At 36.0% G+C, this 18801-nt stretch overlaps 1 protein-coding gene across 2 annotated transcripts in view; it reads right to left on the bottom strand.

Annotated features, from left to right (window-relative positions):
- Nucleotides 1–250: 250 nt before the first annotated feature.
- LOC118764017 overlaps nt 251–18801 on the bottom strand; it is a 30729-nt gene continuing 12178 nt past the window's right edge. For both annotated transcript variants that reach the window (XM_036504207.1, XM_036504205.1), the window contains exon 2: nt 251–2647. In XM_036504207.1, coding sequence (XP_036360100.1) covers nt 802–2277 — 1476 coding nt within the window. In that variant the 5' untranslated portion in view covers nt 2278–2647 and the 3' untranslated portion in view covers nt 251–801. The remainder of the gene's footprint in view (nt 2648–18801) is intronic.

Genomic DNA, 18801 nt, shown 5'->3' with positions numbered 1-18801 from the left:
TATATATATATATATTATATATATATATATATATATATATATTATATATATATATATATATAATATATATATATATAATATATATATATATATATATATATATATATATATATATATATATATATATATATATATAATATAGTTTATATAGATATATATATATATATATATATATATATATATATATATATATATATATTAATCTATATTATATAATTATATTATACGTACATATATATATATACACACTATATATTATATATATATATATATTGCAAAAATATTTACCTTTCAAAGTACAATCGAAGCGATTCAAAGACCGCGACTCAACTTTCAATAAATATCGATTTTCATCGATATTGTAGTCGGTGCTAACAGTGATCATACATCGTTTTTTTATTTAACTATCGCATCAGCTGTCTCACTTATACATATATACATACATATATATACATACAATACATATATATATATATATATGTACTGGCATATAACATTAATTGGTTTGATTATAACCATGATGATGATTTATCTGCAACTGGTTTTCAACTTCAATTGCCATGACATAAATATTATTCCTTCCAAGGCAATCACTTCAATAACCTCAAATTGCGAATAACTCTTTTGCATTTCGATTCGTTTCTAAACAGCACCATTTTATTTCTGATTAATCCAATAAATATCAAATGCAGTCCTCTTTTCCCCATAACCATATTATATATATATATGATCTTTCGTCGTTTTTCTTCTTTCGGTAGTTATAGTCGCTGTTTTTGCTGAGGTTGTCCTTGTTGATAAACTTTATAAGATCTCTGTACAGTTTAGCCTTAGTGACTGATCTAACACTGGAGCAGTTGTTCCGGTTGGAAGGCAGTTGTGGTACCCTGTGCGCCAAATATCGTTCACATCTTGCATCATGTGTATGTATCGGTCATAAAAGATCCATTTAGGAACACGTGATTTGCGTGATGCTAAAAAGGACGACCATTTACTCCTTGTTTGGGTCTGAAAGTAAAACGGTCGAATTCGAAACTGTCTCGAAGATTTTGTCTTACGGGCCCCAAATCGAGGGGCTTCACAAAAAGCATAATTGTAATATATTTGTCCCATGGTGGTAAAGGCATCCATATGATACTTGAACACGAAATGGACGCTGTGTATAGTCTCGTTAACCCTTTCTAGACACATATCTGACCAATTAAAATTCATTGTGTACGGTTCAACAATGTAACATTCTGAACGAAAACCCTGTTTAAAAGCCAAAGTTGCAGGTTCACCATTGGGACCGGCATCAGTAAAGGAGTAATCAAAGTTAATACTTTTGGAGCTCATAAATTCATATATGGTGCCTATCCGAATCCATTCACTGTGCGGCTGGGTTGCCATTTTAGTGTGAGGGTGAAAAGGAGGTGGACTAAAATATACACTTACATCGGAGAAATATCGATCGGCGTCCCATCTCCCGTCAATGATTGGTTTTGGAATATTCAACGGTGTTTCACTGAAGTTGTCTTCGTTGTATTTCGTGTACTTGAATACATAGGATGCTTCCGCTAAAGCCAAGGCGAAACCAACTAGAACGACACTGGATAGTAAACGGCCACGCCATTGACACCTCTCATTTATGTCTGTGTGGGAGTACTTTAAGAATTTTTTTCCACAACAGGCACAATGGCGGGACAAAACGACAAGAAGCTTGAAAATGACGACAATAATTCCACAGACTGCTCTTGTAAACTGTGCCCGTGATACTGGTCGTTCTCTGCAATAAACTAGAGATACGTTCAGCCCCAGCTGTGGGATGTCTTCGAGCCAAAGAGTTAGAGCGAGGGCTATATCTGGATTAATGAAATACCACTTACAAGAAAACGATAGCAGATTGAGACATTCCAGAATGGATAGAATTGTCCCGATGATGGAGAAGGCGTAAAAAGACAAGACAATATTTTCACTGAAAGTTCCGAAAACTAGACCGACCTTATGGTCTCGAACAACTTGGTAAATCCACCAGTTAGCACCGATATCAATACAGTCGACGACAAGAGAGATGAAAAAGAAGAGAAATTTTCGAGTTGAGCAATAATCACTTTTAAACATAGAACGGGGCCTTCTGATAGGTGAATGGTTGGGAGAATAGCCGAGAGGTACAGCGAAACTTCCACCAATAACATTAACTCCTGGTTGGGGCATGCCTCCATGCATACCTAAATGTGGGGCCCCCGGTCGTAAATGAACCGGGGTAACCGCACCCCGCATTGGATTAATTGGTCCCCGCATTTTCGTATTTTTCTTTCAATAAGCAATCGTTTTTTTTTCGTTTTTTTTTCACTTTCTTTTAAATTAATGGTTTCTCACTAGGAATTATTTTCTTTTACAAATTATATGAAGTCGAGATTCAACTCCACTTTGAATGTTTTCTTATCGTTGTTTCTCATATATATAAATATATATATATAATCCTTGTGTAACCAAAGATGAACAATCTTTTTTAGTTTTCTTTTTTTCTGTTCCTTTGATTTTCCTTTTTTTTTTTCGTTAGGAAATAAGGTTTTCACGTGGAGTATCCCCACTGATCTTTCAGTTCTTCCTTTTCAGACATGTTAGGGTTAGATGTCACTGAGAGACAAAATATCACTGTACAGGTAAACTGGAAAAAAAGAAAAAAAAAACAATACAACAGGATAATATAAAAAAAACGGGCGGTAATCATCTGTTGTTAAAGCAAATAATAAACAAATAGAACAAATATATATAAAATGGTACTTTAATATATAATCCACAGTCAAGAGATAATCTGATTTAAAGCTTAATTCAATGAAATTATGTCGATGCAGAACATTGTATGAACTGGAAAATGTTCAGATTCAGTGAAATGTAATCAATGAGATGATGCGAGGTGAAGGCATAGAAAGAGGGAGTCAGATAAGGGTCTGCATCATTAAATTACCTTTCATTATTATATTTAGTGACAAGGCAGTGAGCTGACAGAGCGAAATGCTTAGAGGTATTTCGTCTGCGTTACGTTCTGAGTTCAAATTCCGCCGAGGTCGACTCTGCCTTTCATTCTTTCGGGGTCGATAAATTAAATACAAGTGAAGCACTGGGGTCGATGTAATTGACTGGTCCCCTCTCCCAAATTTCAGGCCTTGTGCCTTTAGTAGAAAGGAATATTATATTTAGAGGCAAGGCGGCGAGCTGGCAGAATCGTTAACACGCAGGGCGAAATGCTTAGCGGTATTTCGTCTGCCGCTACATTCTGAGTTGAAATTCCGCCGAGGTCGACTTTCATCCTTTCGGGGTCGATTAAATAAGTACCAGTTATGCACTGGGGTCGATATAATCGACTCAATCCGTTTATCTGTCTCTGTTTGTCCTCTCTGTGTTTAGCTCCTTGTGGGTAGTAAAGAAACAGGTATTTGCCTTTCATCCTTTCGGGGTCGATAAATTAAGTACCAGTTACGCACTGGGGTCGATATAATCTACTAGCCCCTTCCCACCAAATTTCTAGTTTTGTGCTTTTAGTAGGAAGGTTTATGATTATTATTATTATTATTATTATTATTATTATTATTATTATTATTGGCGAGCTGGCAGAATCGTAAGGCGGCGAGCTGGCCGAATCGTTAGCATGTCGGGTGAAATGCTTACCGGCATTTCGTCTGCCGTTACGGTCGGTTTTGCCTTTCATCCTTTCAGGGTCGATAAATTAAATACCAATCGAACACTCAGTCGATGTAATCGACTTAGCCCCTCTCCCGAAACTGCAAGCCTTGAGCCAAAATTTGAAATTATTATTATTATTATTATTATTATTATTATTATTATTATTATTATTATTATCATTATTATTATTATTATTATTATTATTATTATTATTATTATTATTATTATATTATTATTATTATTATATTTAGCAAATAAATATTTTTTATGGCGCAAGGGGAGTAATTTTGAAGGAAGGCAGCCAGTCGATGACCTCCACTCTTCTACCTGACTGGCGTTTTTGAGTCTTTATTTTATCGATAACGTTGATCACGTTTGCCGCCTTTTGATTAATCGTTTATCTTTTACTGGTTTTAGCGGGGCACCGTCTTGAAGGGCTTCAAACGAACAAGTGAAACCCGGTACTAATTTTGGGGGGAGGTGGGGTATTTATTCTATCGGTTGTGAAGCTGTGAGGAGACAAACACAAACATACGTACAATACAATCAGATAGATAGATAGATAGATAGATAGATAGATATAGATAGATAGATAGATAGATAGATAGATAGATAGATAGATAGATAGATAGATAGATAGAAAGACAGATAGACAGATAGACAGATAGATAGATAGATAGATATTTAGATTGAGAAAGAGATAAATAGATAGCTAAAAATATATGTATATATATATATATATATATATATATATATATTATATATATATATATATATATATAGATAGATAGATAGATAGATAGATAGATAGATAGATAGATAGATAGATAGATAGATAGATAGTCAGACAGATACATACAAACTCTTTTACTTGTCAGTCATTTGACTGCGACCATGCTGGAGAACCCAGGGTTTCAGTCGAACAAATAAACCCCAGGACATTTTTTCAGCCTAGTGCGTATTCTATCGGTATCTTTTGCCGAACCGCTAAGTTAAGGGGACATAAACACACCAACATCGGTTACCAAGCGATGCTGGTGGGTGGGGGAACAAACGTAAACACAAAGATACACACACCCACACAAATACACACACACACTCACACACACACACACACACACACACACACACACGATAGTAGAAGACACTTTCTCGCGGTTCCATGCAGTGGGACTGAACCCGGAACCATGTGGTTGGAAAGCCGATTTGCTGAACATGTACGGGATATCCGCCTGCGAAAAACTACCCTCGTCGCCCGTCATTTTTGCTCCGCTGGTCATTCCACCGCACACCTCACTGTCTTCGGCCTGGCCTTGCACCATGGATCCACCACTACTAGACTCTACATTGAACAGCATTACGACGGTGCTTTATCGTGTGTCCGATAATTTATTTGGCTTCTTCTTGACCACTTCTTCCCCCTTTGTCCATGTTTATACCTCTGATGACTAATGAGGCCAATTCTTGCATGGAAGCGTCTGTTGCAAAGTTCAGAAGGGATTTACCAATGCTTATACCCGGTTTGGCCTAAAAGTCAACTTAAAAACGACAAAAATCCTGGCGCAACCCGTTCTAAGACAGGAAACTCCAAGCCTCAACATTACCATCTCGGAGACGCCACAAGAGAAAGTAAACCACTTTTCATATTTAGAAAGTTTGCTTTCAAAGAAGTGCACATCGGAAGAGGACGTGGGGAACCGATTAAGAGCGGCTCACACCGCGTTTGGTGGACTCGCGAAAAGGGTCTTTAAGAACAAACATCTGAACCACAAAACAAAATGGAGTGTCTACCAAGTAGACGTGTTCTCCACCTTATGCATTCACCACTCACATAAACACAAACACACACGCACCCAGATACTACCACATACACACACGCACATACACACATTGACCATTTTTGCACTCTCCTGCCTAAAAAAAACCACTTTCTCTATACCTCTCCACTTCCGGTCACTTTCAGCTATGTAACCATACACGTGCTTTTCTTGGACTTTTTCCTTCTCTCCGGACTTTTGCTCTGTCCTCTTTCTGACGAAGAACCTTGCACGAAACGTTATACACCCACTCTTTGTATTATTTCGAGTCGGCGAATGGAATTTCTACATAGATTCTGCCCACCAAGTCCACTCATAAGGCACAAAACACTTGCTCAATGTGCCGCAAAGAGTGAAACTTGATCCAAAACTGCCTGGTTGCAAAGCGTGCTCCTTAACCTCACGGCCATGCCTCCACCCATATACAGCCAGATAAAATTAATGACTAATTATACTTTTAACCGACTCGAAATTACCATTCTTGCTGAGGGGTTTTTTATATATATATATATATAATATATATATATATATATATATATATATTATATATTATATATATATATATATATATATATATATATATATATATATATATATATTTATATATATATAGGGAGAATTCACAAAAGACGAAGACAGGTGGTGTAGAAAATAAACAGATGAATTAGTATAACGCTCGGGAAGGTAAAAAATCTTTTACGTTTCGAGCCTACGCTCTTCTACAGAAAGGAACACAGGAAGAAACAAGGAGAGAAAAAATGTGTGTAGTGACTCGAAATTACCATTCTTGCTGAGGGGTTTTTTTGGGGGTTTTTTTTCAGTAACGTGTCTGTGTTGTAAGAAGCTCGCTTCCCAACCACATGGTCCCGGGTTTAGATGTTTCCTAATATAGACCAAGGCTTTGTAAGTGGATTTGGTAGATGAAAAACTGAAAGAAGCCCATCGTGTGTGTGTGTGTGTGTGTGTGTGTGTGTGTGTGTGTGTGTGTACGTGTGTGTGTGCGTCCGTGTGTGTGTTTGTGTTTGCTCCGCCACCACCACTTCTTGGTGTATTTACGTCCCTGTAACTTAGCGTCAGTTGTCAAACGATGTTGGGGGGACAAACACAGACATACAAATATAGACACACACATATATATATATATATACATATACATATATACGACGGGCTTCTTTCAGTTTCCGTCTACCAAATCCACTCACAAGGCTTTGGTCGGCCCGAGGCTATAAAAGAAGACACTTGCCCAAGGTGACACGCAGTGGGACTGAACCCGGAATCATGTGGTTGGTAAGCAAGCTACTTACCACACAGTCAACTGATTATTAGATTACGATCTATTGATCCAGTCATGATCCCTTCGGTTTTAGGACGACTTAAGAGATAAAATAACAAACTTAGGAGACAATAGTTTTATTCATTCACAGACTTTTCTTTTTCCTTGCGATGTATCTTCTCCTTTTTACACTCTTTCAAGCATTAGACTGCGGCCATGCTGGGGCACCGCCTTGAAGAGTTTTTAGTCGAATGAATCGACCTCATTACTTATTATTTTTTTTTTTTTTTAAGTCTGGTACTTATTCTATCGGTCTCTTTTGCTGAACCGCTAAGTTACGGGGACGTAAACATACTACCACTGGCTGGAAAGTAGTAGTAGAGACAAACACACACACACATATATATTCTTTTCTACTCCAGGCACAAGGCCCAAAATTTGTGGGGAGGGGGGGCAGTCGATTAGATCTACCCCAGTATGCAACTACTACGTAATTTATTGACTCCGAAACGATGAAAGGCAAAGTCGACCTCGGTGGAATTTGAACTGAGAACGTAAAGACAGACGAAATACTGCTAAGCATTTCGTCCGAGGTGCTAACATTTCTGCCAGATCGCCCTATATATATATATATATATATATATATATATATATATACACACACACATACTACCCGTGACCCGTTGGGTTACCAATAGCTCAAGGTACCCTAAAAAACGGCGTATCTCGGGAATCCGTGACCCGATTTACGTGAAACCTCTGTTATTCCGTGTGTATTCACATTTGAATGGTATCTTACTCTCGAAGCGTTTTCCCCATTATACACCGGTTTGGTTATTTATAAAGGCACCCGAAAAAACCGCGTATCTCTGTAACCCGTGATCCGATTTACGCGAAACTTCATGACGCCTCCTGCTTTTGTCTCTCACCTTTTGTTTCGCCAGACGCTCAGCTCTCCGAGAGTCCGATTCCTGATCTCTCCTGCTTCTATCTCTTTCCCTCTGTTCCGCCAGACGCTCAGCGTTTGCTCTATCAGTCTCATCGGTCCTTGTATTCGCATGCCTGTCCCGACCTTCAACAAATATTTCGTAAAGGACCCGTTCGTACTTCGTTGAGAAATCATTTTTTCCACTGGTTTTTTCGAATTCATTCAGCATATCTCACCTCCAAACTCACCGCAAGTCACTTTCTTCCGGAAAAGAAAGGGGGGGAAAACTTTGGAGTTTCCCGGAAAACTCTGAGTTTCCTACCAACGGAATTTTATTTCGCAGGTTTTTTTCTTTCCCATGTTATTTCGTATACTTTCAACGAATGTGGCATCGAAATCACGCGTAAACGGCTCCTTTCCCCAGAAAAGGAAAGATTTAGCTGTTATTTCTTACACGCCCTGTCACGTAACAGCTATTTTAGGTCCTTTATCACAAATAGCTGTTACGTGGTAGCAGGTAGTACAAGAAAACGCAGCCAAATCTTTGGCGGTGAGATATGTTGAATGCACTCGAAAAATCCCCATGGAAAAATTTATTTCACACCGAGGTTACGAACGGTTCTTTTACGAAATATTTACGGTATCTTTAAAGTCATTTTCACTTAAAAATATCTTTTAAATATGCCAAAAAAAATTGTAACTCTATTCCCTTGAAAATAATTTTTTTTTTAATTAAAATATTGCCTGTTTAAAGAAAAATAAAACAACTTACATTTTTCAAATCTCATTCACTTAGAAATATTTCTAAATGAATAAAATATTGTGTTTATCATCATAATGTGTCTAATCGAAAGGTTAGAGTTTCTTCCCTTTCGGGATTAAGTTATTTTCGGGGTATTTTCCCATTATGCACCATCTTGAATACTTATATCCCCAAAACCGCCAATATATCAAGAACCAGTTATCCGATTTACTTGAACCTTGCTTTATTCCGTTGGTATTCACATTTCAAGGGTGCCTTAATTCATAGTATTTCCCCATTATGCGCCAATTCGGCTGTGTAACATTGCAAGCAAGCAAGCAACATTGAAGTTCATTTTTAATGTAATATAGATACGAGTGAGTGGACAAACGAAAGAAAAGGGCACTCAATACATTTAGTATGAGTTGCATGTATTATTATGTATTATTTAAAATAGGTTGATTTGGTTCTATGCTACTTCAAGTTTCGCAGACCCTTCATGTGTGTGGTGTGTGTGTGTGTGTGTGTGTGTGTGTGTGTGTGTGTGTGTGTGTGTGTGTGTGTAAACATTAAGTTGTGAGAAAAGGAGGAGAGGACATCGAGAAAGTAATTGTTAAATAATACTCCACAATTCCCAACCAAAAAACAAAGAAATCTTCCTCTTCAGGGTCACGATACATTTTTACCTCTTCAGCTGGAAAGCTTGGATCAGACACACAACAGTGTACTCTTCCCACTTTTGGGATGATGTTACTCGTAAAAGCTTCTCAGAACGAATCTCCCAAATGACCCCACACACACACAGACATTCTGGATCTTCTCTCTGCCTATTCTACCCTTACTAGAATTACCTATATCTCTCAAAACCAGTATATCTCCACCCGGGTCCTTCCAATTCATTCATCTGTCTTCTCATCAACCATGTTGGGTACAACGGCCCCCAAGATTTTCCCCTGAAATTGCACCCCACAATCCATATTTTTACAGCAGCCGTCTACTAGCAGCTGTTCGCGAACATCAACAATGTCCGTCTCACTAGCCACAGTGGGCCTTCACAGGTTATGGGTACATTCCTTCTTCCAGATTGAACCGCTGAGAAATAACTTAGACTTGGCAAAACATAGTTTTCACTTAAAAACCCGAGCCAAACAACGTCAACGTGCCCAATAACTTGTAGTTAAGATATGAGCAGCTTCGAAGCTTCACTAAAACAGAAGTCATCTATGCATCATACTTAATGTAAATACATCGTTTAAAGACAAATTTACTGCAGTATTCGTCCAGAGATAACATCTATTGTAGACGGGCAATGTTTAAAAAAACTATATGTATGTGTGTATCATATTCTAAGAGTTGATTTCAAATTTTGGCATGAGGCCAGCAAATTCAGTAGAGGGGGTAAGTCGATTACATCGACTCCAGTACATGACTGGTACTTACTTTATTGACTCCGAAAAGCAAAGTCGACTTCGGCGTCATATGAACTCAGAATGTAAAGCCGTACTAAATGCCGCTAAGCACTTTTCCGGCATGCTAACGACTCTGCCAGATCGCCGCTTTAATAATTCGAAGCATTGATAACTGAGTAGTTTTCAAAATGAATAACTGACGATAGTCAAGGGAAAATCTACAAATGGATAAAAACATAAATTTTTCTCAATGTGAAAGATAAGGAAATATATTAATTCATACGAAACTAATTCACGACACATCTTGTTGCTGATCATATGCTTCTTTATTAAGAGGTTAAAATTTATGACAAATATCCCTTCACGAGGAAACTATGTCTTCGTACACAACACTTATGAATTAATATGCTGATTTTACTAATCAACAACAATAGATATACAGGGTTATTCAAAATGAATGAACCGATTTCATTACGCAATATTTTAATAAGGAAAAGCAATAGAAAACTCCAGCTAAATCACAAGTATTTACTCACAATCAACTTTTATTTCCTGTCTTACAGGTGTTCAATGTGGCCACCACCTGCAGCACAGGCAACATCAATACGATAAGAGAATTCCTCTCAGACACGTATCAGCAAACCACGATCCATTGAGTTGATCGCTGGTGTTATTCGATGTTTAAGGTCATCGAGGTTAGTGGGTAGCGGTGGAACATAAACGCGATCTTTTACATATTTCCATAAGAAAAATCACACAACAAAATGGAGTGTCTACCAAGTAGTCGTGTTCTCCAACTTATTCACTTCTCACATAAACACAAACACACACGCACTCAGATACTACCACACACACACACACACACACACACACACACACACACACACACACACACATACATGCATACACACACATACACACACACACACACATACACACATTGACCATTTTTGCACTCTACCGCCTAAAAAACCACTTTCTCTATATCTCTGAGAGGAATTCTTTTATCGCATTGATGAGTCTGGGAGGAATTCTCTTATCGCATTAATGTTGCCCGTGCTGCAGGTGGTGGCCACATTAAACACTTGTGAGACAGGAAATAAAGTTGATTGTGAGTAAATACTTGTGACTTAGCTGGAATTTTCTATTGCTTTTCCTTGTTAAAATATTCCGTAATGAAATCGGTTCATTTTTTTTAATAATCCTGTAGAATAACAGGAATGAAAGACGTATACCAATCAACCTATATTTTTAGTTATTCTTTCAGTCTATTCTTTTTAACTCCTTATTTATCTAATTACCTTTCTGCTTTTTTATCAATGTACCTACTTATCTATCGCTCTACCTACACGTCCATATACCTTCCAACATACCCGTCTACTCACACTCATACATAGTAATCCATCTGTCTCTCTGTTTATCTATCTACCAGTCGTTCATCTAACCACCCATCCATATGTATACCTATATATCTGACTATCAACCTATCTAGTTATCTACCTACATGTGCATCAACCGTTTACCTCTCAATTTATCTATGGATTTATTTGTCTAATTGTCCGCCCAACCACTGAACCATCTATCTATCTATTTATCTATCATATATCTGTCTATCTATCAGTTAGACTGTCTCTATCTGTCCTATCTATCTATGAATCTAATGTTCTGATAATCGATCTATAAACCAATCTACCTTCCTATCTACATATCAGACCATCTATCGATCTCTTTTTACTCTATATATTTTATTCAATATATTATATATCTAATACTCTAAATATTATTATTAAATATTGTAAATTATATTTCTGTATTTGTGTGTCTGAACACTTATCATCAACGATCAAGTACAGATATATTTCTCAGATGAGTATCTGAGTTAACTCCGCATTTCACAGTAAATTCTCATTACGATTTCTATTCTAATAACTTAGAAGAAAAATTATATTCCTTTTGTTCAAAAGGTCGCATATATATAATATATTTCTCATATTTCTCAAAATATATGAAAATATTCTTAAACTTTGAAACAAAAACTGTGAGAAGGAAAAAATTAGCATCTCTTAGAAAAAATACCCATTGGTTTAAAACGAGATTATTGTGCTGATAATACATTCTTGAAAAAGTTTAAAAATCAACAAATCTTACTTGCAAACAGTAAAACAGCCACCAAAAAGAGTAAAGATCAAATTCGTAATCGTCAAAGACACGAAATAATGCTATTAATTCCAGAATATTTAAACAACGTAATATTCCCCACTTGAAGAATCACTTCTTCAAGACAGATTATCTGCCAGAACCGAAGACTGTGACATACACAAAGCAACAGGAAATTCTTCAAAGAAGATAAAAGATACAAGTTAAAATATAGTTAAAATATACCCTCAAACAAGAAAAGCAAATAGCAGAAAGTCTTATATTTGCCAAACACATGAAAATAATAAAATTAATTCCAGGATATTTAGACAACTTGGCAAACCCACTAGAAGAATCCTAACCCTCTCTTCCCCGACACAGAATATTTCCAAGAATCGAAGATTTCAACAGACAGAACAGAAAGACACAAAGAAACAAGGATTATAACCTGAAAACAATGCCTGACAGAATCAGCCATAATCCAGAGCTGATAATTTGCTTCTTGTTTACCGTTTGTGAGTAAGGTTTCTTCAGGAATTTCATCTTGTTTTGTGTGTATTACGATCTTCCGTCCTGGCAGATATTACGTTCAACAGAAGTATTTGACAAGGAAATCAATAACGAATAAATAATACGAAATAAAAACGGTGACAACCCAACAAAATATAGGGATAAAGCATTAGAGCAGTGGTTCTCAACCATTTTTTACCAATGTACCCTAGTGATTCGTACTTTACTCGGGTGGATACTCATAGCCATTCGATGTTTAAATAATCCTATTTTTATCATTAAATATTAAGAATTGTATTTAACAAAATTGTTAAAATATTTTATGTAAAGCAGAAATGTAACCAATTTAATGCACATAAATTTTAATAAAATTTTATATGGATCCCCAAGGGTCATATGAGGACCGGTTGAGGACCCCAGGGTTAGAGAAATATTATGACTTTATACCTAAATTCTTATATAATGAGCAACTACACCCGAAATCCAAATCCAACACCAGTCGAAAGGAATGGGAAATTATTCATGAACTCACAAACAACGATGGCATGGTAAATAAATAAACAAATAACGGAGAAGCTGTAGCCATTATAAATACTGAAATCTGTGAAAAAAATCTCCAAATTATTCCTGTTACAAGACGCCATCCATTTTGAGAAGATAATCAATTACTAATAATGGTTTCCAATTGTGACTCAAGGCCGGCAATTTCAGGAGAGATGGTAAATCGATTACATCGGCTCCAGTAGTCAACTGGTATTTATTTTATCGACTCTCCAGAAAGGATAAAAGGCAAAGTTGACCTTAGTGGAATTTGAACTCAGAACGTAGAGACAGAAGAAATGCTTCTAAGCATTTTGCCTGGCATGCTAACATTTCTGCCAGCTCGCTGCCTTAATAATAATAATAATAATAATAATAATAATAATAATAATAATAATAATAATAATAATAATAATAATAATAATAATAATAATAATAAAATTAATTCCAGGATATTATTATTATCATTATTATTATTATTATTATTATTATTATTATTATTATTATCATTATAATGTGTTGAGCTGGAATATGAGTGAAGTAAAGAAAATAGATAGGAAAATACGCAAGCTGCTGAGTTGTAATAGGATGCACCACCCAAAGGCAGACGTAGATCGCCTTTACCTCCCCAGAGCCCAAGGAGGTCGAGGCCTGATCCAATTTGAACTAGCTTACAGAACAATCACAATTGGACTGGGCAAATATCTTGAAATAACGAATGACTGGATGCTAAAGCTCGTGGAAAATCACGAGAGACGAAAGAAGCTTCATTCTATCATAAAGGAAAGCAAAATAATTGCTATTGATCTCGTGCAGGATACCCAAACTGAACAACCCGAGGGAAGTACGGCAACTATTGTTGCAAAGAAGGTGAAAATAATGGCAACGAAAAAAGCGCACGAGCAATTGGCTGATAGGTGCGAGGAGAAACCTCTGCACGGCAAATATGTGGCCCGTAGCAAACAAGCTGATGTTGACCAGAAGCAAACCTATCAGTGGCTACGGAGCTCAGGGCTAAAAGCAGAGAGCGAAGGTTTCATCCTGGCTGCTCAAGATCAAAGCCTATTAACCTGGAACTACCAGGCCAATGTGATGAAAAATGGAGCAGACCCAAAATGCCGATTCTGCAACGACATGATTGAAACAGTGGACCACCTAATCTCTGGATGTAAAGTCTTAGCACCAGTGGAGTATAAATTAAGACATGGCAGTGTTGGCCAATATCTACACTGGCTAATAAGTCGGCGTTACAATATCAAAACTGCCGACAAGTGGTATAATCACCACCCTGAAGCTGTAACTGAAGGAGAAAGTGTAACGATTCTGTGGGACTTCCCAGTACATACAGACCGAACCATCAAAGCCAATAAACCTGATATTGTTGTGAAAGACCAAAACAATAAAGTTTGCTTATTGATCGACATGAGCATCCCCTGTGATCATAATATCTCAGCGAAAGAGTTTGACAAACTCAGAAAATATAAAGACCTACTCATTGAAATTGAGAAAATGTGGCATCTCAAGGCGGTTACAATACCAGTGATCGTAGGAGCACTAGGAATGATCAAGAAGGGAACCGAAAATTATATGAGAATGATCCCTGGCTTACCATCCCTGCAAGAAGTGCAAAAGATTGTCTTAACTGGTACATCACTCGTATTGAGAAGAGCATTGTCGATGTGAGAACTATTACTACCCATGTATTTTAATTTATCTTTATTTCTATCAAATTTAGTTTAGTTTAATGGCCTACCAATGTATACTATGAGTTTCTTTGCCCTAGGAGTCAGGAAGACACTCGGCAAGAAATGGAAGCAAATTTGAAAGAAGAAAAACCCATAAATAATAATATAATAATAATAATAATAATAATAATAATAATAATAATAATAATAATAATAATAATAATAATTGTAATCTTTTCTACTCTAGGCACAAGGCCAGAATTTTTTGGGGAGGGGACCAGTCGACTAGATCTACTCCCAGTATGCAACTGGTACTTAATTTATCAACCCGAAAAGATGAAAGGCAAAGTCGACCTTAGCAGAATTTGAACTCGGACTGTAAAGACACAAAATGCTGCTAAGCATTCCTCGGCGGAATTTGAACTAGGAACGTAGAGACAGTGAAAATACCGCTAAGCATTTTGCCCAGCATGCTAACGATTCTGCCATCTCGCCGCCTTAGCAATTACCAATATTGAAAAACAATGAAGACACTTAGCACTTTTATTCACCTATAGGTTGTTAAGAAAGTTCTAACAAGCAAGTAATTGTTTGTTAAAGCATTGTATGCAAAACCAGACATTTCTATTGATTCTTCCAAATCCATAACAAAAAAGACGCTTCAGATACGCCCAGTACTTTACCGTATGCTACAACACACAACTACCGGAATATAGAAATATACATTATCCATCAAAATATTCCATTATTAAAGCAAAACCCAGTAATGTAAAAAAAACACTCATAATTCACAAAATAACCCAGAACAAAATCCTTTAAAAATTACGAACCAAAGACAAATTTCAACTAAGAGCATGAGACAAATATTCAAAAAATGTCGTCGCTCTCTGATTGTGAAACTTGCGTTAACGCTTTTGGAGATGCATCGGATAAATTTAAATCAGGAAATATTTTCAATAAAAAAAATTACTTCACCTGTTGGTCAAAAGTATTCACTTACGCTATTGGATGTACGGCATGTAACGAAGATTACATAGGACAAAGGAAACTTAACTTGAGAAATAGCTTGTCAATTTATCGCCAACAAATGCGAGATTCCATTGTTAGACATCTACTAAAGGAGCATTTAAACCATTTTGCAACAAATACCCAAAATTCCAAGTCTTCGTTCTTTATCGTTGTTCTGACAAAACTACACATCAAACACAGTTTTAAAAAAAGAAAATATGTTTATTGAAAATACAAATGACTACTGAATAAGTTATAATAACATATCGAAAAGGTACACTTACTAACAATTTACTAACATTTAAGGCATTAAACTAATGAAACACAATGCCATTTTAGTTTACACTTTCACACACAAGCACATAGACAACCGCATACAGATATATCTGACTTACTGTCTCTCGCAAACAAGCAACAATCTATTCCTCTATATTTAACAAGCAACCTGCAACTGTCACTGCCGCATGATACATTCAAAGGATTAATGCAGTCTTGGCTTTTGGCGCAAGTATTTGTCCGGACAGTCACGTGACCTTAATACGCAGACATCGCGTGTAGTCACGTGGCACATTTACTGGACTAACACAGTCTTAGCTTTTGGCGCAGTAATAGTTCATACGGTCACACGATCCTCATACGTAGGCGTCGGAGAGAGCTTGTCAAATTCTATGTCTCTCGGTGTCTTTGTATTCTTTTATTCTTTTACTCGCTTCAGTCATTTGACTGCGGCCATGCTGGAGCACCGCTTCAAATGGGTTTTTTTAATCGGAGAAATTGATTCCCCCCACCCAGGACTTACTCTTCATAAGCCTAGTACTTACTGTGTCGGTTTCTTTTGCCGAACTGCTAAGTTACGGGGACGTAAACACACCAGCATCGGTTATCAAGCGATGATTAGAGAACTAATACACACACAAAGACACATACACATAAATATATACATATATATATATATATATATATATATATATATATATATATATATATATATATATAGGTGAGAGAGTTGGTGTGTGAAAGCACGTGATTGGATGTATAAAAAATATTATTTCTCCAAAAACTATGTTACTATACACAAAATTTTATAACATTTTTCTAACATAACGACTTAAATATATTCTTTAACCTTATAACATAAGCCTTCTGTAGTTTTTCACTCTTTTATATTTATATATATATATCCTATGTATATATACATATTCCATGGACATATCATATATAGTATACCAAACACGTCCACAAGCAATTTCTAAATGTAATTCAGTGTGGCTATTGTGATGCGTTATGGTTTTCGATATTCTCCTAATTTAGATCAGTTGATCCTAATTGAGTATTTAATCAAGCAAGTAATTAGAAGAGAATCTCTACGTGTCCACCAAGATTAATTATTATTTAAAGTCCAACTATTGCTTATTAATTACAGATTAGTTTTATGATAAGATTAACGAGCAACGTTTTGGATGCGGTATTTTCTATGATATTTTCTCATATAACTTTCTAACATAATTGATGTTGTAAAACTGTGTGGGAGGAAATAATTGTTATCACTGCTATATTTTAGTTTTACTTTAAACAATGGTAGTAAGACGCTGGATTAGCAGAAGCGGTAGAGCAACGGGCAAAGATATTTAATCATTGTGGGTCTTTGAGTTCAAATCACACCCAGGTGTTTTATTTTTTTTCCTTTCATCTTTCCGTGGCCGATAAAATGAAGTAGTAGATTCGTTTCAATGTATTATACACCGCCCATCAAAATTAAATACCTCTATGTTAGAAATCAATGACTCATATTTAAATGGATTTCTAAAGTATTGTATTGATCTAGCCAAGGAAGCATTGGTCAAAAGATTTTGTTTTTCTCTTGTCTACAAGAATGCCACCCGGGTACATAAAACCTATTAGATTCTTCCCACATACGCGCGTACACACACTCCTCTTTTTCCTCCTCTCTGGACGTTTTCTTCTTTCCGACGATGAGCCATTCCTATTTTTCCATGTAAAACTTTCATACTTATGTATGTCAATAAAATTAGTCCAGAGTAATGGAAGAATTTTTTCTTTAAATCCATACACATGTAAAAAAAAAGTCTTCCAATATTTTTAAGGAAATGAGATGAACTACAGCTTAAATTCTTTATTTATTTGTGTTTGTGTGTGAGTGGGTGTATGTGTGTGTGTGTGTAGTGTTATCATGTGCTGAAGAGTCGATCTTTGTTTCTATCTATCTACATACATATACCAAACACATGTATACACACATACAATCGTATATACATACATATTCACATTACAGACAATAGAATATAGGAACCGATACGAGGATGTGCACGGGGTCGCTCGTCCTGCTTAGAAATAGCATCTAAATGCTACTCAAATCACACCCTACCGTCTCAGAAATACAAAGACACATTAGATGGTGTAATCCCAGGTATACTTATCTGGAAGCAAAAGGAGCGGGTAATCACGTCTGGAATAACTCTAGACTTGCTTGATTAGTGCTAATCTGGGATTTAACAAAGACAATTACAATATGTAATCTACACCCTCTTGCATATTTTAAACAACACATCAGTAACTATTTTATTACTTAAAATATTCTAAGTATGGGTAATTGCGACTCTCAACGTTGCTTTAAAAAGTATTTACTAGATATAAGATTTGTGTTCTTTTGTGATATGAACGGGAAATAAATAGAAGTGAGGTATGTTATGTTCTGTCAGTTTATTTATGTGAACATAAATATTTGAAGAAATTTTGCCAATGTCCTATTGTGACTTGTGGAGGGGGGGTGTATAAGTATTTGTATGTGGCTAAGTATGTATATGTATATATATATATATATGTGTGTGTATATATATGTGTGTGTGTATATAAATGTGTGTGTGTGTATATATGTATATATATATATATATATATATATATATATATATATATTATATATATATATATATATATATATATATATAATTTATTTTATAGAAGGAGCTTCTACAGGACTAGAACTGATTCATTCAAAAGAAATCATCAGGAAGCTTCCTGATGATTTCTTTTGATTGAAACAGTTCTAGTCCTGTAGAAGCTCCTTCTATA

This window comes from Octopus sinensis, linkage group LG1 (genome assembly GCF_006345805.1).
Source record: "Octopus sinensis linkage group LG1, ASM634580v1, whole genome shotgun sequence".
Lineage (NCBI taxonomy): Eukaryota > Metazoa > Mollusca > Cephalopoda > Octopoda > Octopodidae > Octopus > Octopus sinensis.
The sequence above is the reverse complement of the archived record's forward strand: the minus strand, read 5'-3'. Positions and strand labels throughout refer to the sequence as shown.